Below are 23,071 nucleotides of genomic sequence, written 5' to 3'. Positions count from 1 at the left end.
CCAAAGTGCTGGGATTGCAGGCGTGAGCCACCATGCTTGGCCCCTTTTCTGTAAAAAAATTTTTTTAAGTTAATGATACATATTGTGACTCTTTTAAAATGCTTTCCTAAGTATGTAGGTAAATAAAACATAAAGAATAACCTTGGTTAGCCAGGCTCAATGGCTCCCACCTGTAATCCCATCACTTTGGGAGGCCAAGACAGGTAGATAACCTGAGGTCAGCAGCTCGAGACCAGACTGGCCAACATGGCAAAACTGCATTCCTAATAAAAATATGAAAAATTAGCTGGTGGTGATGGCGGGTGCCTGTAATCCCAGCTACTCAGGAGACTGAGGCAGGAGAATCGCTTGAACTCAGGAGGTGGAGGTTGCAATGAGCCAAGATTGTTTCACTGCACTCCAGGCTGGGATACAGAGAGAATCTGTCTCAGAAACAAAAAAAATAATAACCTTGGTTATAATTATCTATAATTGGCACTCTGGAGCCATAAATTCTGTATCCATGGATTGTGTATCTGTGGATTCAACCAACCAGAAATTGAAAATATTCAAGGGGGAAAATGGAAAAAAGCCTTTTTTTTCTTGTACTTATTTCCTAAACAATACAGAAAAACTATTTACATAGCATTTACATTGTATTACATATTATAAGTAATCTAGAGATGGGAGTAGAGTATATGGGAGGATGTGCATAGGTTATATGCAAATACTGTGCCATTTTATATAAGGAACTTGAGCATCCATGGATTTTGGTATCCATGCGGGATCCTGAACCAATCCACCACCAATACTGAGTGATGACTGCGGCGTGTGTGTGTGTGTGTGTGTGTGTGTGTGTGTGTGTAGCTATAATACAAATTCTGCTTTCAAAATTTTCTAAACTGAAAAGAATATCCTAATATTTTTATGAAGGTATTTAGTGTGTTTAACTTTTAGCTTTGTGTTTGAAATTGTTAACTCTGTAGTCAAATGTCTATGGATCTTACGAAATTTTCTGCTTTTTAAGTGGCTGTGTGGCTAATGTAAACATGTCATGAGAATATCAATTTCTATTTCTGTTTTTACTTTAGACCCAAGTGGGTGAGTTCCTGGGAGATAATGATAAATTTAACAAAGAAGTCATGTATGCATATGTGGACCAACATGACTTTTCAGGAAAAGACTTTGTTTCAGCCCTTCGTATGTTTCTGGAAGGATTTCGTCTTCCAGGGGAAGCTCAGAAAATTGATCGATTAATGGAAAAATTTGCTGCAAGATACCTAGAATGCAACCAAGGGTAAATAAGGTTAAATTCTCATTGATTGTCTGTTATATCCGAAACACTGTAGCATCCAGGGATTTACAGATATTAGGACCTAATTCCCTGTTTTAGAGAATTTAGATTGTCTACAATCTGGAAGTCATAAAACAAATTCATAAAAAACTGTAATGTGAGAAACTTAGAAAATTAAAAGTGCCGTGGGATTTGAGGTGACTTACTTAAATGAAACTATATGAAACAGTAGAAGTTTATAACATACATTTATTTTTCCAGACAAACCCTTTTTGCTAGTGCGGATACTGCTTATGTTTTGGCTTATTCAATTATCATGTTGACCACAGACCTTCACAGTCCGCAGGTATGTTTTCTTTTAAGTCAGTTTTACAGTAAGTAGTACAAAATAAATACATTTTTCTGAATTCAGTAAGTAATAGTTGAAATTTTAGTCTTACTCAGTTAAACCAGTCACCAAATTTGGGTATTAATAATTTAAGATGGTGAACATTTTACAAAAGCAGTTTCTGGTGGTAATTATAATTAGACTTTTAGGTATCTATAAAATGTATCTGTATTTATCACTCTCATGATTGACAACTGTATAAAGCTTAAGATAAATTTTAACAAGACATTTATAGGTCTTATGTTTATTTGTCACAATATGGAAAATCACTATATATAAACCATCTTTCTAAAAAATATAATGTTTCAGGCCAGACATGGTACCTAACACCTGTAATTCCAGCACTTTGGGTGGCCGAGACAGGTGTATCACATGAGCCCAGGAGTCAAGACCAGCCTGGGCAACATGATGAAACCCTGTCTCTACAAAATGTACATAAATTAGCTTGGCATGGTGGCTTGTGCCTGTGGTCCCAGTTACTTGGGGGGCTAAGGTGGGAGGATTGCTTGAGCCTGGGAGGCACAGGTCACAGTGAACTGAGCTCGTCTCACTGCACTCCATCCTGGGTGAGAGGGAGACCCTGTCTTAAAATAATAATGTTTCAGACTTCAACATTAGAGAGATTAGTATAATGAACTCTAATGTACCCATTACCTGCCTTCCACAGTTACCAACTTATGGCCAGTTTTGTTCTATCTATATCTCTTCCCTCCCCTAGATGATTCTGAAGCAGATCTCAGATATCATACTATTTCATCTGCATTTATCTTAGTATGTTTCTCTAAAAGGGAAGTACTCTAATTAAACATAACCATAATACTATCATACCTAAAAAGTTAACAATAATTTAAAAATACCTGATATCTAGAAATGTGTATTTCTTTTGCCTCATAAAATTCATATTTTATTAAATATTAAAGAACTGTCACTTTTGATTTCTGATATCTACTACTAAAAAAGTTTGTTTTTAACATTTTAGTATTTTTTTGCTTAGTTTCTAAAAACACACATTGACATTTTCGGGTAAAATTACCTTTATGAATTATCTGCAAGGATTTCTTAGTACTTCTAGGGGTAGGTATCTAATGATATTTGTTATTCTTAGGCTGTAAAATACATTTCAAACTTTCTAATCTGAAATGTATTGGAAAAATAAAAATTTACTTGAATTTTGATATTAACCTTTGGATTTTTTGTGTCTGTTTTGAGATGTTTAAATCACGGTTGATAAGGAAAGTGTATACCAAACCTAAAGTAAGAATATATACAATTATGTATATACATATGATTATATGAAGCAACTGTAAGTTTACCATAAATTTACTTGATTTTATATAAGACTTTTAAAAATTTATTAAAGATTTTACTAATTCAAGATTTGCCTCTGGCATATTATTGGCGGTATAATCAAAGCAGCTCACCTTCAGGGCTTTTATTATTGAGCACGATGACTCTTATTCTGTGGTTTTATAAGGTAGTCCACAGTTGGGATTTATTTAGATATTTTTACATCAGAATTTCCAGTCTAATTTTTTCATCTGATTTTTCAACCTAAACTATAGTATTTTAACCTTGGCTTACATGCGTTTGATTTTAAAAGGCTATGCTTTAAAAGACATTTGGTTCTATAAATGAATAAGCAATATTATATGCACCTGTACAATATCTTTTTATATATGTACATACTCATGTTATTTTGAAAAAATATTAAAACTTTTACATCCTTTCACAAGTATCCAGACTATGAAAAGTTTCTAAAGACATACCAGTTAGGGAACATTATCTTGACAGCAGTGTCGCATCTTCAGCGTAACAGTGCCTGATTGCAGAACATGTGCTCGGAGTCCTAGTCTAGCGGTGGCAATTGCTTGGTGTCTGACTGTTCCTCATTGGCTTGCTGCCTGGTATCCTTGTGCTGCTATGCAGCCTGCAGCTGTGGAAACAGCTTGTGAGTTTCTATGAAGCTAAGTAGTCTGTTAGAAAATTGTACCCATGATCTTGGCCTCAGTTGATTTTAGATAACTGTAAGAAATGACAACATTTTAAAATACAAATAACATTAAAGGAAGTTTTTAAAATTCATTCTCATTCTTAGTTCTTTTCAAACTTAAAATTTTAATTTTAACAAGTTGTTTATGTTCCCTTTCCACCCAGAATATTTATAGTTAGGCTACTTTTTATGTAGTGTGTGAGTCAGTGATTTAAAAAAATATATTTTGAGGCATATTTAGAACATATTTAATTTTTGTGTACACAATAATCCGTAGTAACAACTGGCTTTAAGTGATTTAAACACTAAATAAGGCACAGCTTAATACAAGCACATGAGGATAAAAGTCAAGAGTAGAATGTTCCATAAAAGACGTCAGGAGAAGAAAAGTAGAATTTTGTTTTATACGCCTTCAGAATCCCCCCATGGCAGAAGTGTTCTGTGTGAAGCAGTGTGCTTTATTTTGGGTACCTGAAAGCAAAGTATTTGGTACGCCCATGTATGAGATCCCTAACCTAGATCCATAGAGAATTAACTGCTACTTCAGATATTCTGTCAAAACTTTTCTCTGACTCTGATTGGCATAATGCTAAAACACTTTGCCATGCTTAAAATTTCCAGGTAATTTTAATCTTTACTTCTTACTGGCAGCAGTGTGTAGTCTTTTATTTTGTTACTCCTGGTGTGTTTTTTAAGGATTCATCCGAACTTTAGGTAAAAAAGCTTTTTTTCTTTCTTTTTTTTTTTTTTATTTTTAGTGCCATGACTCAAGGTTAGTTTTTAAAGTTATAATATGATAGGGTTTTATTTCCTTAAATAAGTTACACTTGAAAACTTTCATGCTAATATTTTTACATTTTTGTAGGAAAATCACTCCTGCCTCCTTTTCTGACAAATTAGCAAAATCTGTTTGCAGAGTTATCTGCAGTAAATAAGTGTATGTATCCCCATTACATTTTCAGAAATGTTGGTTCCTCTGTACTTTTGTTTTTGTTTGAGACAGGGTTTTGCTACATTATCCAGGCTGTACTTGAATTCCTGGGCTTGTGCCATCCTTTTTCCTCAGCCTTCTGAATAGCTGGGAATATAGGCATGTAACACCACACCTTCTATATTATTTTTGCAAGCTTCTGATAACTTACTTGATTATTTTTCTGTGTACTTTCATGTAAATTTAAAGGAAATATATCTTAGGAGTTGCCTTAAGTTCTTTATGGAAGATGGTAGAAATATATTTAATTAATTAAACATGTTTTCAGAGACATTATATTACTTCTGAATTTTACCTAACTAGGTTTCTGGAGGTATAGTGTAAACAGACATTTTGGCTATGCTAGTTCCCAAGTTTTGTAACGGGGCTACCGTTTTACAGACTCCGAACTTTTATTCCACAGCTTTATCAAGGTGCAAAGTGCATTTCTGTTTAGGGTACTCTTACACAAGACAAAACGTTCCAAGTTTACTTTGTACAGATCACCTAACAAAATTCAGTTGCCACAGTGACTCAGTCAGAGAGATTGCTATCTGGTTTTAAATAAATTTGAAGTATTGTTATTCTTATATCTTCTCTTTATAAAATCAGCTTTATATTAATTAACAGTACATTTATGTTCTTCTAAACTAATATTTGAATGCTTTTGACACCTTTGTATTTCCAGTAATTGTTATGGCCCTTTTAAGAGATTGCAAGACCTCTTAAACTTGGGCAAAAACAGATATTTTCATTGTTCAACCTCCCTTCTTTCTGGTTGCATATTACTCATGTCCACCTCAGAGCATGAATTAGTTATTCCAGAATGGGTCTTTTCTGTATTGCTTTCATTTTCTGTGATTTTTTTTTCATTTTGATCTATATTTTGTTGAATATTTTCCAGTTTCTATCTTCAAAAGCATTTACAGAATCTCCTATGTAAATATTCGTATCCTTAAAATACAATGTAACCTTTATGTTAATTTTTAGGAATTTTAATGGTTTTTTATATCTAGGTGAAAAATAAAATGACAAAGGAACAGTACATTAAAATGAATAGAGGTATCAATGACAGTAAAGACCTTCCTGAAGAGTATCTATCAGCCATCTATAATGAAATAGCTGGGAAAAAGATATCAATGAAAGAAACAAAAGAACTAACAATTCCTACAAAATCAAGTAAACAAAGTAAGTATCTAAATTAATTGAATTCTGATTGTTGAAGGGGGAAAATATGGGTTCCTAAGAGTTTTTCACTTATAGTCAGGTGTGGTGGTTTGTATTTATAGTCCCCAGCTACTCAGGAAGGCTGAGGCAGAAGGATCACTTGAGCTCAGGAGTTCGAGACCAGCATAGACAATACAGCGAGACTCTTATCTCTAAAAAAGAAAAAAAAAATTTAATTAAAAATTGAAAAGAGTTTTTCCTTGATTTAGAGTAAAGTAACCTTAGAAATATCATTTAGAACCATGTTTTGATGAGAAATAGTATAATAGAGTTTGATGATGTGATCATATTTTTTCCCCAGATTCTGAAGAAAGCTAACACTGATCAGTGATTAATGGAAAATGCTATATTATATGCGTGTGTCAGTGTGCATTTAATATATGCTAATCCATTTAGTGGTTAACCTTAGCAAGGATTTGGAGGTCATAAAGAGTAGTTAGACCCAATAGTCAGGCTTCAACTTTTCCCATTTTTTCTTCCTCTTCATCATCTTCAAGCAACATATTTCCATTGTTCATCTTTTATTACATATAAACAGAAGCTGGAAGTAGGGATGATTGAAGGAGGTAGGGAGGCTTAGGATCAGGTTGGAGCTCACAGAGTTAGAAATCACTACTTGAAACAGACCACAAGTTATGTCACTATAGAGTCCCTAGATCTAACTAGCACCAGGAGCCAACTGTGGACCCAGCCCCCTTCTAGAAGTGGTAATTAAGTTTGAGCTGAAATCTGACTACAGGAATGAGATGAGGTTAATGACGCAAGAATATAACAGTAATATAGAAACAGGATTCCTGTGCTTCTGCGCTTTTCCACTTGGACCTAAAATCTCAAGTTTGAACAAATTGCAGTAATAAAATTCAATGTCAGGAGAAAAGAATATTACATATTGTATCATCCTCATATTGCTGTTTTTCTGTCCTATTTTATATATGGTGGTAGGAAATCAAAGCACCTGGAAATAGGGAGGAGATGGTGGTGTGCTGAAAACACCAAAATTATCCTGGAGTGTTATGGCCAGTTGTTTTCTTGTTAGCTCAGGAATTGTTTGCCATTTAAGCCTGTGTGAAACAAGGATGCCATTGCCTTTTTCTTATTTTTTTTTCTGGAGAAGGAGTTCTGCTCCTGTTGCCCAGGTTGGAGTGCAATGGCATGATCTTGGCTCACCACAACCTCTGCCTCCCAAGTTCAAGCGATTCTCCTGCCTCAGCCTCCCAAGTAGCTGGGATTACAGGCATGCACCACTATGCCCGGCTGATTTTTTTGTATTTTTAGTAGACACGGAGTTTCTCCATGTTGGTCAGGCTGGTCTCGAACTCCTGACCTGAGGTGATCCACCCACCTTGGCCTCCCAACGTGCTAGGATTACGGTTGTGAGCACCACCCCAGGCCAGATGCCATTGCCTTTTACCTCTCTTCTGCTCTTCTCTTGTTCCATATTTGGGTTGTTTCCCTAATAATTTTACTGTGAAGTTGTACCTACTCTTTTTCCCTTTCGATAGATTTTCCACTTATTCTTGACTCCTAGTCCAGGAATTTTTTTTTTCCAGGTTAAATTTATATAACATAAATTTTGCCATATAAAAATGAGCAATTCAGCAGCATTTTAGTACATTCACGGTGTTGTGCAACTACCACCTTTAATTCCAAAATATTTCATTATCCCAAAATGAAACTTCAGACACATCAAGCAGTTACTCCTTATTTCCCCAGCCCCTGGAAAACACCAGTCTACTCTCTGTTTCTGTGGATTTACCTGTTCTGGAATTTTCATATAATATATGACCTTTTGTGTCTTGCTTCTTAGGCTTATTTTCAATTAGTGTTGTTAGTGTTTATTATTTGATAGTAAAACATCAAAGTAGAATTCTTAAATGTTTTATATTTTAAATGCTGATAGTGTTTATTGTTTCAGATGTAGCCAGTGAAAAACAAAGAAGACTTCTGTATAACTTAGAAATGGAGCAGATGGCCAAGACAGCTAAAGCGCTCATGGAGGCCGTGAGCCATGTTCAGGCACCTTTTACAAGTGCAACACATTTGGAGCATGTGAGGCCCATGTTTAAGGTTAGAATATTGCAATATACATTTATATATAACTGTTCATTTATGATATTTTTAAGTTAAGGAAGTGATACAGTGATATAACACATTAATGTAGACGTATTGAGGTGAAATCCATTTAACATGTTATTTAGGACATAGTAGATATAAATGTTCTATTAGTTAAAGAGAACAAGAAGAGTTACTCACTGTTAATAATTAATAGTTGTGTAATCTTAGGAATTAAGAATAAAAAAGTTTTAGAGAATGATCATTAATCCTTGGCCTGATTTTCTCTAAATGAGTTATGCCTTTGGAGTTAACTCACATTTCAAAATGATCATGAGGCTCCTGTTTTCTTAAGTACTTTGGGCCCAGGAACTTGGACTTCTAACTATGCCTCTAGCCTAGAAAGTAGGATAAGGAACAGAAGAGAGTATTATTTGATTTTGTGAGTTGATTTACTGAGAATGATATTTATTCTTTAAAATTTGATTTCCCATTTTTTTCTTCATTCTCCATTCTTTCTCCAAATTCCAGAATGAGTAAGCAGTGTATTACAAGGGTTGTAGCAAAGTGGAGTGGTGTCTAGTTAAGTTTGAAAAGAGTGCGTAAAGTATATTCCTGGTCATGAGACCATATGGCAAGATGGTCTGTGGAGGCCAAAGATCATAATCCAGTTCTCCCTCTGATTCTAACTACTTGTATGTGTGGGTAGTAAAAGATGACTACAGGATTCCTGTGCTTCCTTTTAGCTACAAAATTTTATAATTACTTCCACCCCTTCAAGATCCATGTGATACACTATTTCTAAACATTGATGAAGAATCATGGGATGAGAGCAAGCTTTTATGATCTATTCTCTGGATGTGTTGTAGTTTGTTTAAACATTCCAAACTAGAATTAAGAATTTTTTCCCTCACTGCCATTTCTGCTACCACTATGCTACTCTTCCTAACTGACATCTTCGTGTACATTTTTATTCCTCTTACCCATTTATAGAGACCAGAGTCTGTCTATAAATACAAAATGAAATTTCAGCTTCTTACTTAAAGCTTGTCATTGACTTTGCATGATACCATGAAACCTGACACACCCACAGTATCTGTACACTTTCTGTGATCTGGCTCCACCTGCTCTCCAATATTATCACTAGATCTCTTTTGTCTCTTACTATGCTGCAGTTACACTAGCATTCTTTCAGTTTCTAGGACATCTTTAATTATTTTCTCTTCATGGCATTCATATGAGGTATGTTCTTTGTCTAGACTGTTCTCTCCTTCTTTTCCTGGATAGTGTTCAGTTTAAATATCACCCTTTCAGCCAGATGTGGTGGCTCATGCCTGTAATCCTAGTACTTTGGGAGGCTGAGGTGGGTGGATTGCTTAAGGTCAGGAGTTCAAGCCTGACCAACATGGTGAAAAACTCTGTCTCTGCTAAAAATAAAAAAATTAGCCAGGCTTGGTGGTGCGTGCCTGTAGTCCCAGCTACTTGGGAGGCTGAGACAGGAGAATTGCTTGAATCCGGGAGGTGGAGGTTGCAATGAGCCAAGATCAGGCCACTGCACTCCAGCCTGGGTGACAGAGCGAGACTCTGTCTCAAAAATAAAAATAAATAAATAAATACCCTTTCGGAGAGTTCTGCCCTGTCCAATCTAATCTAAATTAGGTCCCTAATTTATAATATTCTATGCCTTTCCTTCAATATGTCTGTACTATTGATTTATTTATCTATCCATCTGTCTGTATGTCTGTCTAGCTATATACAGACTTATGAGCTCCTTGACTTGTGATGGGATTATGTTTCAATAAACCCATTGTTTAAGTGGAAAGTGCATTTAATACACACCTAACCTATAGAATATTATAGCTTAGCCTTGCCTGCCTTAAACGTGCTCAGGATACTTACCTTAGCCTACAAGGAGGCAAAATCATCTAACACAAAGCCTATTTTATGCTAAACTACTGAATATCTCATGCAATTTATTGAATACTGAACATGAAAAACAGAATAGCTGTATGAGTATATTGTAAAGTCAAAAAATTGTACCATCATAAGTTGGAAACTGTATACACATTATTTATATACATTTATGAGTTAAGGAAGTTCACTTTTCCCAATATCTGCCATAGTTCCTGGTTTGTTTTAAAGTACTCAATGAATAAACATTGACTGGGTAGAAGGAATGTATGATACATTCCTAGAATTCAATGTATAATATTAAGGGATGTAAACATTTTTTTTTAAGACAAAGCAAAAACAAAAAAGTTTATTAGAAAAAAGATACAGTGTCACTTACAATGTCTTCAAACATTATCGAACTTTATCATAATTTGACAAAGCGTTCATGAAACAATCTGTAGACTAGTTTTAACAGACAAATAACGCCTGTAAGCAGACATGACTGTCCTAAATTGTTTACTGGGTACGAATTTTACAAACATTATTTATAATAGTGGTAATGGTGAAGCTGGAGAATATTGCAGCTTCTCCAAGCTGCACAATGAGAACCACTGTTCTTTGGGATGTCTTTTAATTTTGTTGATTGTTTCCTTTGCTTTGCAGAAGCTTTTAACTGGATGTACCCATTTGTCCATTTTTGCTTTGGTTGCCTGTGCTTGTGGGGTATTCCTCAAGAAACCTTTGCCCAGATTAATGTCCTAAAAAGTATCCCCAATGTTTTCTTACAGTAGATTCATAGTTTAAGGTCTCAGATGTAAGTCTTTAATCCACTTCGATCTGATTGTTGTATATGGCAAGGTAAAGGAGTCTAGTTTCATTCTTTTGCATATGGATATCTCATTTTCCCAGCACTTTTTTTGGAAGAGACTGCCCTTTCTCCCACATATGTTCTTGGCACTTTTGTCAAAAAATGAATTCACTAGATGTATGGATTTATTTTGGGGTTCTCTATTCTGTTCCAGTTATCTATATATCTCTTTTTATGCTAGTACCATGCCATTTTGGCTACTATAGCTCTGTAGTATAACTTGAAGTCAGGAAATATGGTTCTTCCAGATAACTTTGGTTATTATGGGTCTTTTTTAATTCCATATAAATTTTAGGGTTTTTTTTTTTTTCTATTTCTGTGAAGAATGTCATTGGTATTCTGTAGATTGTTTTGGGTAATATGGACATTTTTGCAATATTGATTCTTCTAATCCATAATCATAAAATATCTTTCAGTTTTTTTGGTGTCCTCTTCAGTTTCTTTCATCAGCATAGTATGGTTTTCATTGTAGAGATCTTTTACTTTTTTGGTTAATTTCCGGGTATTTTATTTTATTTGTGGCTATCATAAATGGGATTACTTTTTAAATTTCTTTCTCAGATTGTTCACTGTTGTCAAATAGAAATGCTACTGAATTTTCTAGGTTGATTTTTGTATCCTGCAGCTTTACTGAATTTATCAGTTCGAATCGTTTTTTGGTAGAGTCTTCAGGTTTTTCCAAATAAAAGATCATATCATCTGCAAATAGATAATTTGACTTCTTTCTTTCTAATTTGGATATCTTTTATTTCTTTCTCTTTTCTGATTACTCTAGCTAGTTCTTCCAATTCTTTGTTGAATAATAGTGGTGAAAATGGGCATCCTTGTTGTGTTTCAGACCTTAGAGGAAAAGCTTTCTGTTTTTCCCAGTTCAGTATAATACTAGCTGTGGTCTGTTGCATATGGCTATCATTATGTTGAGGAATATTCTTTCTACACCTACTGTTTTTGAGAGTTTTTATCATGAAGGGATGTTGCATTTTATCAAATGCTTGTTCAACATCAATTGAAATGATCATATGGTATTGTCCTTCATTCTGTTGATATGATGTATCACATTGATTAATTTGTATTTATTGAACCATCCTTGCATCCCTGGGATAAATCCTACTTGGTAATGATGAGTCATCTTTTAAATGTATTGTTGAATTTGGTTTGCTAGTATATTGTTGAGGATTTTTGCATCAATATTCATCAGTGATAATGGCCTGCAATTTTTTTTTTAATGTGTCTTTGTCTGGTTGTGGTATCAGGGTAATACTGACCTTAGAGAATGAGTTCGGAAGTATTCCCTTATCCTCTGTTTCTCGGAATAGTTTGAATAGGATGGTAGAATTCAGCAGTGAAGCCATCAGATCCCAGAGTTTTCTTTGCTGGGAAACTTTTTTATTATGGCTTTGATCTCATTACTTGTTATTGGTCTGTTCTTAAGACCAATTTTTATTGGTGAATTTCTTTCTGGTTCAGTCTTGGTAGATTGTAAGTGTCTAGGAATGTATTCATTTCCTTTAGATTTTCCAATTCACTGGAATATAGTTGCTCATAGTAGCCACTAAAAATCATTTTAATTTTTGTGGTATCAGTTGTAATGTCTCCTTTTTCATCTCTATTTTATTCAGTTGTGTCCTCTCTTTTTTTCTTAGTCTTGGTTAAGGTTTGTCAGTTTTGTCTATCATTTCAGAAAACCAACTTTTTATTTTGTTGATCTTTTGTATTTTTAAAATTTCAATTTCATTTATTTGTGCTCTGATCTTTATTTCTTCCAGTTTTGGGTTTGATTTGCTCTTGCTTTTCTAGTTCTTTAAGATGTATCATCAGGTTGTTTATTTGTAGTTTTTCTTCTTTTTTGATGTAAGCATTAATAGCTCTAAAATTCGCTCTTAATACTACTTTCACTATATTCCATAGGTTTGGGTATGGTGTGTCTTGATTATCATTTGTTTCAAGAAATTTTTCAATTTCCTTCTTAATTTCTTCATTAACCCACTGGTCATTCAGGAGCATATTCTTTAATTTTCACGTGTTTGTATTGTTTCCAAAATTATTCTTGTTATTGATTTCTAGTTTTATTCCATTGTAGCAGAGAAGAGGCTTCATATTGTTTCAGTTTTTTAAAATGTTTTCAGATTTGTTTTGGGTCCTAACATATGATCTATCCTCTAGAATGATAGATGTGCTGAAAAAAAGAATGTGTATGCTACTGCCATTGGATGAAATATTCTGTAATACCTATTAGGTCCATTTGTTCTATAGTGCAGATTAAATCTGATGTTTCTTTCTTGATCTTCTAATGGAAAGTGTGTCCAATATGGAAAATGAGGTGTTGAAATTTCCAGCTGTTATTGTATTGGGGTCTATCTCTGTCTTCAGCTCTAATAATATTTGCTTTATGTATTTGGGTGCTCCAGTGCTGGGTGTCCATACATACACACACACACACACACACACACACACACCCCTTATCTGTTTGCTGAATTGACCTCTTTACATAATGACTTTCTTTGTCTCTTCCTAGTTTTTGTCTTGAAATATATTTTGTCTGATATAAGTATAGCTACTCCTGCTCTGTTTTGCTTTCCATTTGCGTGGAATATCTTCATTTTCAGTCTGTGTGTATCATTATAGGTGAAGTGTTTCTTTTGTACACAACAAATCATTGGGGCTTGTGTTTTTATTCATTCAGCCACTGTATATCTTTTTATTGGAGAGTTTATATTCAGTGTGAATATTGATAAGTAAAGATTTACTTCTACCATTTTGTTATTTTCTGGTTGTTTTGTGGTCTTCCTTCTTCTTTCCTTCTTTCCTGTCTTCCTTTTAAAGAAGGTGATTTTCTCTGTTGGTTTGATTTAATTTCTTTTTATTTTTTTGTGTATTCATTGTAGGTTTTTTGGTTTTAGGTTACCATGAGACTTATAAGCAAGTACTATCTTATAACCCATTATTTAAAGCTAATGACACTGGTTGCATAAACAGACAAGCAAAAATAAAATGAATAACTCTACACTTTAACTTTGTTTCCCCGATTTTAACCTTTTGTTGTTTTTGTTTATACCTTATACTGCCTGTGTCTTGAAAAGTTGTGGTTCATCTTTCAGTCTTTCTACTTAACAGTGTTTTATATCTCACAGTTACACAGTATTATAATACTATATTTTTATGTGTACTTTCTACAACCAGTAAGTTTTGTACTTTCTGATAATTTCTTACTTACTAATGTCCTTCTTATTGAAGTGTACTATCTTTAGCATTTCATGCAGGGCATGTCTGGTGTTGATGAAATTTCTCAGCTTTTGTTTATCTAGGAAAGTGCTTCTCTTTCATGTTTAAAGGATAATTTCACCAGCTATGTACCATTTTTGGGTAAGAGTTTTTTTTCCATAAGCATTTTAAATATGTCATACCACTCCATCCTGGCCTGTGTGGTTTCCACTGAATATTTATGCTGCCAGACATATTGGAACTTCATTGTATGTTATTTGTTTCTTTTCTCTTGTTGCTTTTAGGATCCTTTATCGTTGACCTTTGTGAATTTAATTATTAAAAAGCCTTGAGGTAGTTTTCTTTGGGCTACATTTGCTTGGTCTTCTATAAACTTCTTGTATGGGTTACTGATACTTTTCTCTAGGTTTGGGGAGTTTTCTGTTATCCCTTTGAATAAACCCTACCCCTATCTCTTTCTCAGAGCCTCCTTGAGGACCATTAACTCATAATTGCCCTTTTAAAGCTATTTTCCAAATTTTGTAGGTGTTCTTCATTCTTTTTTTTTTTTTTTTTTTTTTTTTTTTGCCTCCTCTGACTGTATTTTTTTCAAATTGCCTGTCTTCAAGCTTACTAATTCTTTCTTCTGCTCGAACAGTTTTGTTATTAAGAAACTGATGGGGCTGGGCACTGGTTTATGCCTGTAATCCCAGCACTTTGGGAGGCTGAGGCAGGCAGATTGCTTGAGCCCAGGAGTTTGGGACCAGCCTAGGCAATGCCCCATCTCTACAAAAATTAGCCAGGTATAGTGGCTTGTGCCTGTGATCCCAGCTACTAGGAAAGCTGAGGTAGGAGGATTGCTTGATCCTGGGAGGTGGAAGTTGCAGTGAGCTGTGATCATGCCACTGCACCCCAGCCTGAGTAAGAGTAAGACCCTGTCTCCACAAAAAGAGAGAGAGAGAGAGAGAGAGAGAGAGAGAGAGGGAGAGAGAGAGAGACAGACATTCAGTATGTCGATTGCAATTTTTTTTTTTTTTTTTTTTTTTTTTTTTTTTTTTGTGAGATGGAGTCTTGCTCTGTTGCCCAGGATGGAGTGCAGTGATGTGATTCAAGCACTTCTCCCTGCCTAAGTCTTCTTAGTAGCTGGAATTACAGGCACCTGCCACCATGCCTGGCTAATTTTTGTATTTTTAGTAGAGACATGGTTTCGCCATGTTGGCCAGGCTGGTTTCAAACTCCTGATCTCAGGTGATTCACCCACCTCCGCCTCCAAAGTGCTGGCATTACAGGCGTGAGCCACCACACTTGGCCTGCATTTTTCTACTCTAGAATTTGGTTTGATTCTTTTTATTTTAATTCTTGTGAAAGTTTATCTGATGGGATTTTGAATTTCTTTTGTATTATCTTGAATTTATTTTTCTCAAAACAGCTATTTTGAATTTTTTGAAAGGTTACAGATATCTCTTTCTCCAGGATTGGTCCCTGGTACCTTATTTAGTTCGTTTGGTGATGTCATGTTTTTCTGGTTGGTCTTGATACTTACAGATGTTCATTGACTTCTGGACTTTGAGTAGTTAGGTATTTATTGTAGTCTTCTCAGTCTGAGCTTATTTGCACCCATCCTTCTTGGGAAGGCTTTCCAGGTATTCAAAAGGACTTGATGATATGGTTTAGCTGGGTCCTTACCCAAATCTCATCTTGAATTGTAACTGCTATGATTCCTATGTGTTGTGGGAGAGACCCAGTGGGAGGTATTTGAATCATGGGGCAGGTCTTTTCCCATTTTGTTCTTGTGATAGTGAATGAGTCTCATGAGATCAGACGGTTTTATAAAGGGGAGTTTCCCCACACAAGTTCTCTCTTGCCTGCTGCTTTTTATCATGACTTTGCTCCTCTTTGCCTTCCACTCTGTTTGTGAGGCCTCTGAGTCCATTAAGCCTTCTGTTCTTTATAAATTACCCAGTCTTGGGTATGTCTTTATCAGCAGCTTGAGAATGGACTAATACACTTGGGTATTGCGATCCATGCTCTATCTGCTTTAGGGGACACCCTAAGCCCAGTAACGGTGGATTACTTGCAGACTCTGTGGTTCTTGCAGATTCATAGAGGTATCGCCTTAGTGGTCTTCAATAAGATTCAGAAGAATTCTCTGGATTACCCCCCAGGTTCCAGACAGGTCCGGAGGTACTATCTTTGAGTCAGAAACCTTAGAAATCTACCTGGTGTTCTATTCTGCAGCAGAACTGGCACTCAAACTATAAGACACAGTCCTTTCCACTCTTCCCTCCCCTTTCCACAGGCAGAGGAGCCTTAGCCTGTGGCCATCACCACCACAGGCCCTCGGGGAGTAATGCCAAGCTGCTAATGTTCACGAGGCCCAACGGCTCTCTCCTGAGCTTGTCTTGAATGCTGCCAGGCCAGGACTCACCCTTCAGGGCAGTGGGCTTCCCTCTGGCTCAGGGCAGGTACCCTCTCCTTTCCTCAAGTATAAGGAGGAAGTCTTTTTTTGGAGCTACAAGCTATGCTTGGGGGAGGGGTGATGCCAGCACTCCCTTAGCCACCCCAGCTGGTGTCTCAGTAGGTTATGTATCCCCCATGTCCACTGGTTCCAAGCCAAGCACAGCTAGGCCTTGCCTAGGAGTTGCAGTCCTTGTGGCCTAGATTGACTTTCAAGTTTGTTTAGGGCCCCAGAGCACTTTAGTTCATGGTGGTGTGGCTTGCTGGAACTCAGGTTCCTACTGCTAGGATGGGTGATGCCCCTCTGGCTATGGCTGGTCTGAGTGCTTCCTTTGTGAGTGGGCATCAGCTCAGCTCAGTTTTGCTTTTTTTTTTTTTTTTTTTTGAGACAGAGTCATGCTCTGTCACCTAGTCTGGAGTGCAGTGGCGTGATTTTGGCTTAGTGCAGTCTCTGCCTCCTCCTGGGTTCAAACAATTTTCCTGCCTCAGCCTCCCGAGTAGCTGAAACTACGGGCACATGCCACCACGCCTGGCTAATTTTTTATATTTTTAGTAGAGATGGGGTTTCACTGTTTTATTCAGGATGGTCTCGATCTCTTGACCTCATGATGCACCCACCTCGGCCTCCCAAAGTGCTGGGATTATAGGCATGAGCCACCGCATCCAGCCTCAGTTTTGCTTTCTACTGTGACAGGATGGCACTGAGTTCAATGTAAAGTCTCACAATTGCTGCAGTGTCCCTCTCCCAAGTACACAGATTTTTCTCTCCGCAGCACACGGCCACTGCTGGGAGATGGGGGAGGGATGGCGTCGGTGATTCAAGACTGTCTTTCCTACGCTCTTCAGTGTCCCTTTCAGTGATATGAAGTTAAAAGCAGCTACTGTGAGTGCTCACCTGTTTCTTGGTTCTTATGAAGGTGTTTTTTTCTGTAGATAGTGGTTAAATTTGGTGTTCCTGCATGGGGGATGATTGGTGGAAACCTCTTTTTGGCCCTCTTGCTCCTGCATATTATCTGTTTTTAAGACCTTTTTAATGTGTTACCACATTGTGTTCCACAAAGGTTTGTACAGTTGTGAGTGTACAGTTTTGGAGTTGCCTGGATATTATTTAGTTATAATTTGATGGGAGAAATCATTGTCTTTGATTCCTAAAGGAGTTAAGCATTTTTTTTTCACTGCCTTAAGAACCACTGTATTTCTTCCTGTATAAAATATAGCGCAGGTTTCCAAATATATACACTGTTTCTCCACAGAATGTGTAAGTTGCTGCTGTCATGTGGTACTTCGCAGTTTAGAAGTACTGCACTTGTTTCTCACAACTTCTCTCTGTAGTGGCAGTTCAGGTATTATAGATGAAAAGTAAGGTTCAGAGAGATTAAATAAGTGACAGAACTGAGACTACTAGAACCTAGGTTCTATGACTTATGTTTCTTTGTTGAGAGATTTATAAACATTTACTTCTCAACCTTCTGAAGTTTAGAAACAAATCTCTGGATGATTGTTTTCCTTAACAATGCTAAATGCTTTATAGCTCTTTTAGAATTCGGTTGTAGTTTCTATAGCACACTGATATAAACATTTTTCATCTTTATGGCTATATAGTTTTTCTTCATGATGACCACTTAAAAGCAGTTGAATACTTTCACATCAAACATTTCAAAGTTATGTGTTTTATTAGAATTTTCAATGGCCAAAAAGTAGCTTTTTTTTTGCTTTGTGTTGTAACTTCATTCAGGATTCAAAGTTTTGATAGTAAAATTTTAATAAGTATTTATTGTCTTCCACAGTGTTTAATGAGGAAGTATTTTATTGAACTGTTTTTTAAGTATTTTCCAACGGAAAACCAGAAATATCACTGATGTCTCAATGTAAAGTATTTGACTATTTTTTAACAATTAGGCTAAATGATGTCCAAGGAATGGGCTTAAAGAAAAGAGAACAATGTTGTTTGTTCCAACTAGGAAAATAATTAAAAGGATCTTACTGGAAATACAGAGTGTGAAATATTGCAAGAGACAAAGCTTACAAAGAGAGAGGAGTTCTGAATTCAGGGGTAAAACTAATATTTTTATGAATATTGATTATTTCCATTTTTTAATTGATGTGCATAACTTATAGATGCAGTTCTTAAAATATGCCTAAGGTCCTCTATTGAATTTATTATTTTGCTCTCCCATTTATTCAAGCCCAGACAGCATTATATAGTTTTCCCCCTTTGTTTAAGAAAGCTTTCTAGGTAACTGCCAAGAATTTCATTTCTTTTTTTCAGAACTTCTCCAACTCTTGTATTGTCTAAAAGCTTTGAGAAATATTAATGTGTTATAAAATTTAATTAAAATACAATTTTTAATTTTTGTAGTTGGCTTGGACACCTTTTCTGGCTGCATTCAGTGTCGGTCTACAAGATTGTGATGATACTGAAGTAGCCTCTCTTTGCCTGGAAGGTATAAGATGTGCAATCAGAATTGCATGCATTTTCAGCATTCAGGTAACAGAGAATTTTGTCTTTGTAGCCAGTTTGGAACATTAATTACTTATGCCATAACTATAGTTTAAATTGCAGTAATTTTTTATAGGTGACATTAAAAACTAATTTCAGGTTTGTGATGGGATTTAAATGAATCTTAATGTTTAAGCTTCTGAGAAGCTGTGATGGAAGGAGTAGTATTATACTGATCTGTCTAAAGTTTATCATTCTAACTTTGGTTACAGTTTTTTTTCTCTATTGGAGATTAGCTATATAAAAAGTTTTCAAGACTTTGAATTCCTATTTTAATTTGCACATATTAAATAATATAAAATATCTTATTGAATCATAGTTTATATACAACAATGTGTATATTTTATACAATTGTATAACTTAAGCCTAAGAACAGGTTACCTTTAAGACATGTAAGTATTGAATACATAATTTTCATGAAAGAAGTAATTTCTAGTAATTTATATGCTTTGAAGAACTTTTCTTTTAAAAAAAGAAAAATTCATTTAACATTTAATTATGAATGCTAATTGCTTTAAAAAGTATAGCTTAGCTGTGGAGAAAAAAATGAACAAATGTATAAATGAAGCTTTTGCTAATCTACACTGTATTCAAAGCAAAAGTACTTAATGAATTATTTTTCCTGTGTGAATTCATTGGTTATCACTAATCTCATCTTGATTTGACACCACCACTGCCTTTGGATTTTAGAAATTTATGTCTTTTCTGCTTCATATATCATCTTGAATGAAAATAAAAAACTTCTGTAGAATCATATGTAATTCATGACAAGTAAAACTTACTAAAGTTAAAGGTTCCTGAACTTACAGGTTAAAAAATTACTAAACAAGTAAACAGAGTTTCTCAGTGGGGAATTAGAGGTTAATTAGTCTGCTCTATTTAAAACTGTGTAAATATACTTTTCTCTATTTTATAGCTGGAAAGAGATGCATATGTCCAGGCACTAGCAAGATTTACTTTACTCACAGTGAGTTCTGGTATTACTGAAATGAAACAGAAGAACATTGACACAATAAAAACACTTATCACAGTGGCTCATACAGATGGAAATTATTTAGGAAATTCATGGCATGAGGTATAAGCACTTTCTTTATTTTCAGCTTTGCAATTTGGTTTAAAAATGAGCTAATGTTAAATATTCCATCATTGACATGCCTAAATGTTTGGGGAGAAAATTAGCACTTTTCAAATAAGTACATTTAGCTTTTTAAAATAATCTGTAATGTAGTCTGTGTTTAAATCCTAGCTGCATATATTTAAATCTTTTTGAAGATATTTTTAACATGGAATTTAACATTTTTTTCCTTTTTGTAATTAAGATTCTGAAGTGCATCAGTCAGTTGGAGCTGGCACAGCTTATAGGAACTGGAGTGAAACCTCGATACATTTCTGGAACAGTGCGAGGCAGAGAAGGATCTCTTACTGGAACAAAAGATCAGGCTCCTGATGAATTTGCAGGTTTAGGACTAGGTGAGAATTTTTAAAATTCTTTTTACCAAGTGTCAAAAATTGTTTTTAACTTCCTCATTATAAGTCACTTATTGTAGTAATGAAATATAATTAGAGAGAGAAGATAAAATGCCTTTTGTCTAACCTTATGAGCAAAAGCAAGATGACCGAGGGACCTAAATCTTTTTTGCCTGATCTGGTTTGCAACATTAAATGACCCTTAGTCTCAGGCTTCTCCTTGGTTGTTGGAGAAGGGTACAGTGTGTAGAGTTATTACATTACCTGCTTTTAAGACTAAGCAGTAACTTGAATGTGTGAAAGCTGGTATAAGATAGTAGTTGGGGCAACTGGAGAAAGCATTCACGTTCAGAGTTTTTTAAGGCAATGAGCAGGCCTAAGGAGACTTTCCTGCCAGTATGAACCTCTCCCCATGGCTCCCCATGCATTCAATATGACCAGGAACTTCCACATTTAACCCAATAGAACAAATGAAAACGTTAGCAAAAATGGATAGAGAAGAATGAAGAGCAATACATTTTTTAGTCATAAATGTAAGGCATTCCACCAGGGTAGAAACAGAGGTTGTTAGACTTTGACCTTAAGTACTTCTGGGTTTTAATTCTTCTATATTTTTTTCTTATTATATGCAACTTTAGTTCCCTGAGATTTGATTTCTGCTTTTGCAAACTAAAAGTAATACCTAATCATAGAATTATTAGGATTAAATAAGAATATATATGAATGGACTTAGCACAGTGGCTAATATATCTGAAGTTTCCAGATGTTTTCTGTCCATCCCTCCCCCACCCCCCACCTCCAGCCAATCTGGAGGCATTACTTAAAGAGGTCAGGAATTTTCTGTCTTTTAGTAATTTCTCTGTTGCTGCTAGCAGTAAAAATTTTTAGAAACCCCAAAAGAATTTCAAACGTCATAAGGGATTCATAGGGAAAGAAGTAAAAAGGACCACCATATGGCTTCAAGTTGGACTGCAGAAAACTAGTTCCCAGTAGTAATCAGCTGAAGTGGCTAGCAATGCAGTCTGTCCCTCTATGATAGCATAGATGCTATAGTATTGTAAGGACTGGGTGGTGCAGGTGTGGACATGATACCTTGGTGATCTAGCAGCAAGATTTAGAACTGCCTGAGCACAGTGATTTATATAACTTGGAAGCCCAACTCTGTACGTTAGAACTGTAATTACTCCGGGGGATAACACAAGATGAAAACTATTTTCTGGCAAGGGAAGTAAATGTGCACTGATTGATTCAGTGACTTTGAAAAGGCCTAGAGAATGTGGGAATGCCCAAATAATGACAGGTGTTAATTGCTGGGCCTGATTTTGGCAAGTAGGACTACAGAATTATAAAATATCAGTGGGATATCTTATCTTCTACAAGTTTTAGTCAAATGAGAAATAATGATACTTGCTGATAATATTACTAGTATACTTGAAAATGAATTAAAGGAAATGCACATCAAAACCACATTGAGATATCATCTCACATCAGTTAGAATGGTGATCATTAAAAAATCTGGAGACAACAGATGCTGGAGAGGATGTGGAGAAATCAGAACGCTTCCACACTGTTGGTAGGAGTGTAAATTAGTGCAACCATTGTGGAAGACAGTGTCACAATTCCTCAAGGACCTAGAAATAGAAATGTCATTTGACCCAGCAATCCCATTGCTGGGTATATAAGGATTATAAACCTTTGATTTATAAGGATTATAAATCATTCCGCTATAAAGACACATACACACATATGTGTGTTGCAGCACTGTTTACAATAGCAAAGACTTGGAACCAACCCAGATGCCCATCAATGATAGCCTGGATAAAGAAAATGTGGCACATACATACCATGGAATACTACACAGTCATAAAAAAGAATGAGTTCATGTCCTTTGCAGGGACATGGATGAATCTGGAAACCATCATTCTCAGCAAACTGACAAAAACAGAAAACCAAACACCACATGTTCTCACTCATAAGTGGGTATTGAATAATGAGAACACATGGACACAGGGAGGGGAACGTCACACACTGGGGTCTGTTGAGGGGTGGGGAGGGCTAGAGGAGGGATAGCAGGGGTTTGAGAGGTTCAGGAGCAATAACATTAGGAGAAATACCTAATGTAGGTGACAGGGGAATGGAGGCAGCAAACCAACATGGCATGTGTATACGTATGTAACAATCCTGCAAGATCTGCACAGGTACCCCAGAACTTAAAGTATAATAAAATGAAAAAGTAATTTGTGTACTGTGCTACTTAGGTTGCAAGGATATGAGATGAACTGTCTTCTCATTTCAGAAAAAGGGAATTTACAGAAAGATAACACATATTGAGACATAGAAATGACAAACAGTTCAGGCTTCCAGGCCACTCTCAAGACCAGTAACACTTACTTTATGCTTTATTATCCCTCTGTTATCTACTTCTCTTTTTAGTCTACACCATTCTCTACTCACTCCTAACTCATCAGGCTCCATTTCTGAGTCTACATCCTAGAAGGACCTAGTCTGTTGACTTGGCCCCTGTCAGACAGAGCAGTCCCATTGGCCTGTCGTGGTGGTTAGCAACCAGCTCATGTGGCAAATGGCTATCCCCCTGTGCCTACCTAGGTCAGATAGCAGATGTTTTCTTGAGCAGAATGTTTTTTTATCAGAATTTAAGCTATAAGAAGGTGTGGTACAGTGAAGCCAGATTAGTCTGCATATACAATGTGTGTGTGTGTGTGTGTGTGTGTGTGTGTGTGTGTGTATTGTTTTAAACTAATATCCTCTTTTATTTATTTATTTT

The 23,071-nt window shown here is 35.8% G+C and overlaps 1 protein-coding gene across 6 annotated transcripts in view; it reads left to right on the top strand.

Annotated features, from left to right (window-relative positions):
* The window catches only part of ARFGEF1 (ARF guanine nucleotide exchange factor 1), a 167,653-nt gene that overhangs the window by 83,325 nt on the left and 61,257 nt on the right, over positions 1 to 23,071 (top strand). For all 6 annotated transcript variants that reach the window (XM_078352578.1, XM_078352577.1, XM_035276406.3 and 3 more), the window contains 7 exons: positions 1,071 to 1,276; positions 1,535 to 1,619; positions 5,638 to 5,809; positions 7,764 to 7,915; positions 18,679 to 18,807; positions 19,736 to 19,894; positions 20,139 to 20,289. In XM_078352578.1, the coding sequence (XP_078208704.1) occupies positions 1,071 to 1,276; positions 1,535 to 1,619; positions 5,638 to 5,809; positions 7,764 to 7,915; positions 18,679 to 18,807; positions 19,736 to 19,894; positions 20,139 to 20,289 (1,054 nt within the window). The remainder of the gene's footprint in view (positions 1 to 1,070; positions 1,277 to 1,534; positions 1,620 to 5,637; positions 5,810 to 7,763; positions 7,916 to 18,678; positions 18,808 to 19,735; positions 19,895 to 20,138; positions 20,290 to 23,071) is intronic.

This window comes from Callithrix jacchus, chromosome 16 (genome assembly GCF_049354715.1).
Source record: "Callithrix jacchus isolate 240 chromosome 16, calJac240_pri, whole genome shotgun sequence".
Lineage (NCBI taxonomy): Eukaryota > Metazoa > Chordata > Mammalia > Primates > Cebidae > Callithrix > Callithrix jacchus.
Note: the sequence above shows the minus strand (reverse complement) of the source record. Positions and strands in the feature narration are given on the sequence as shown.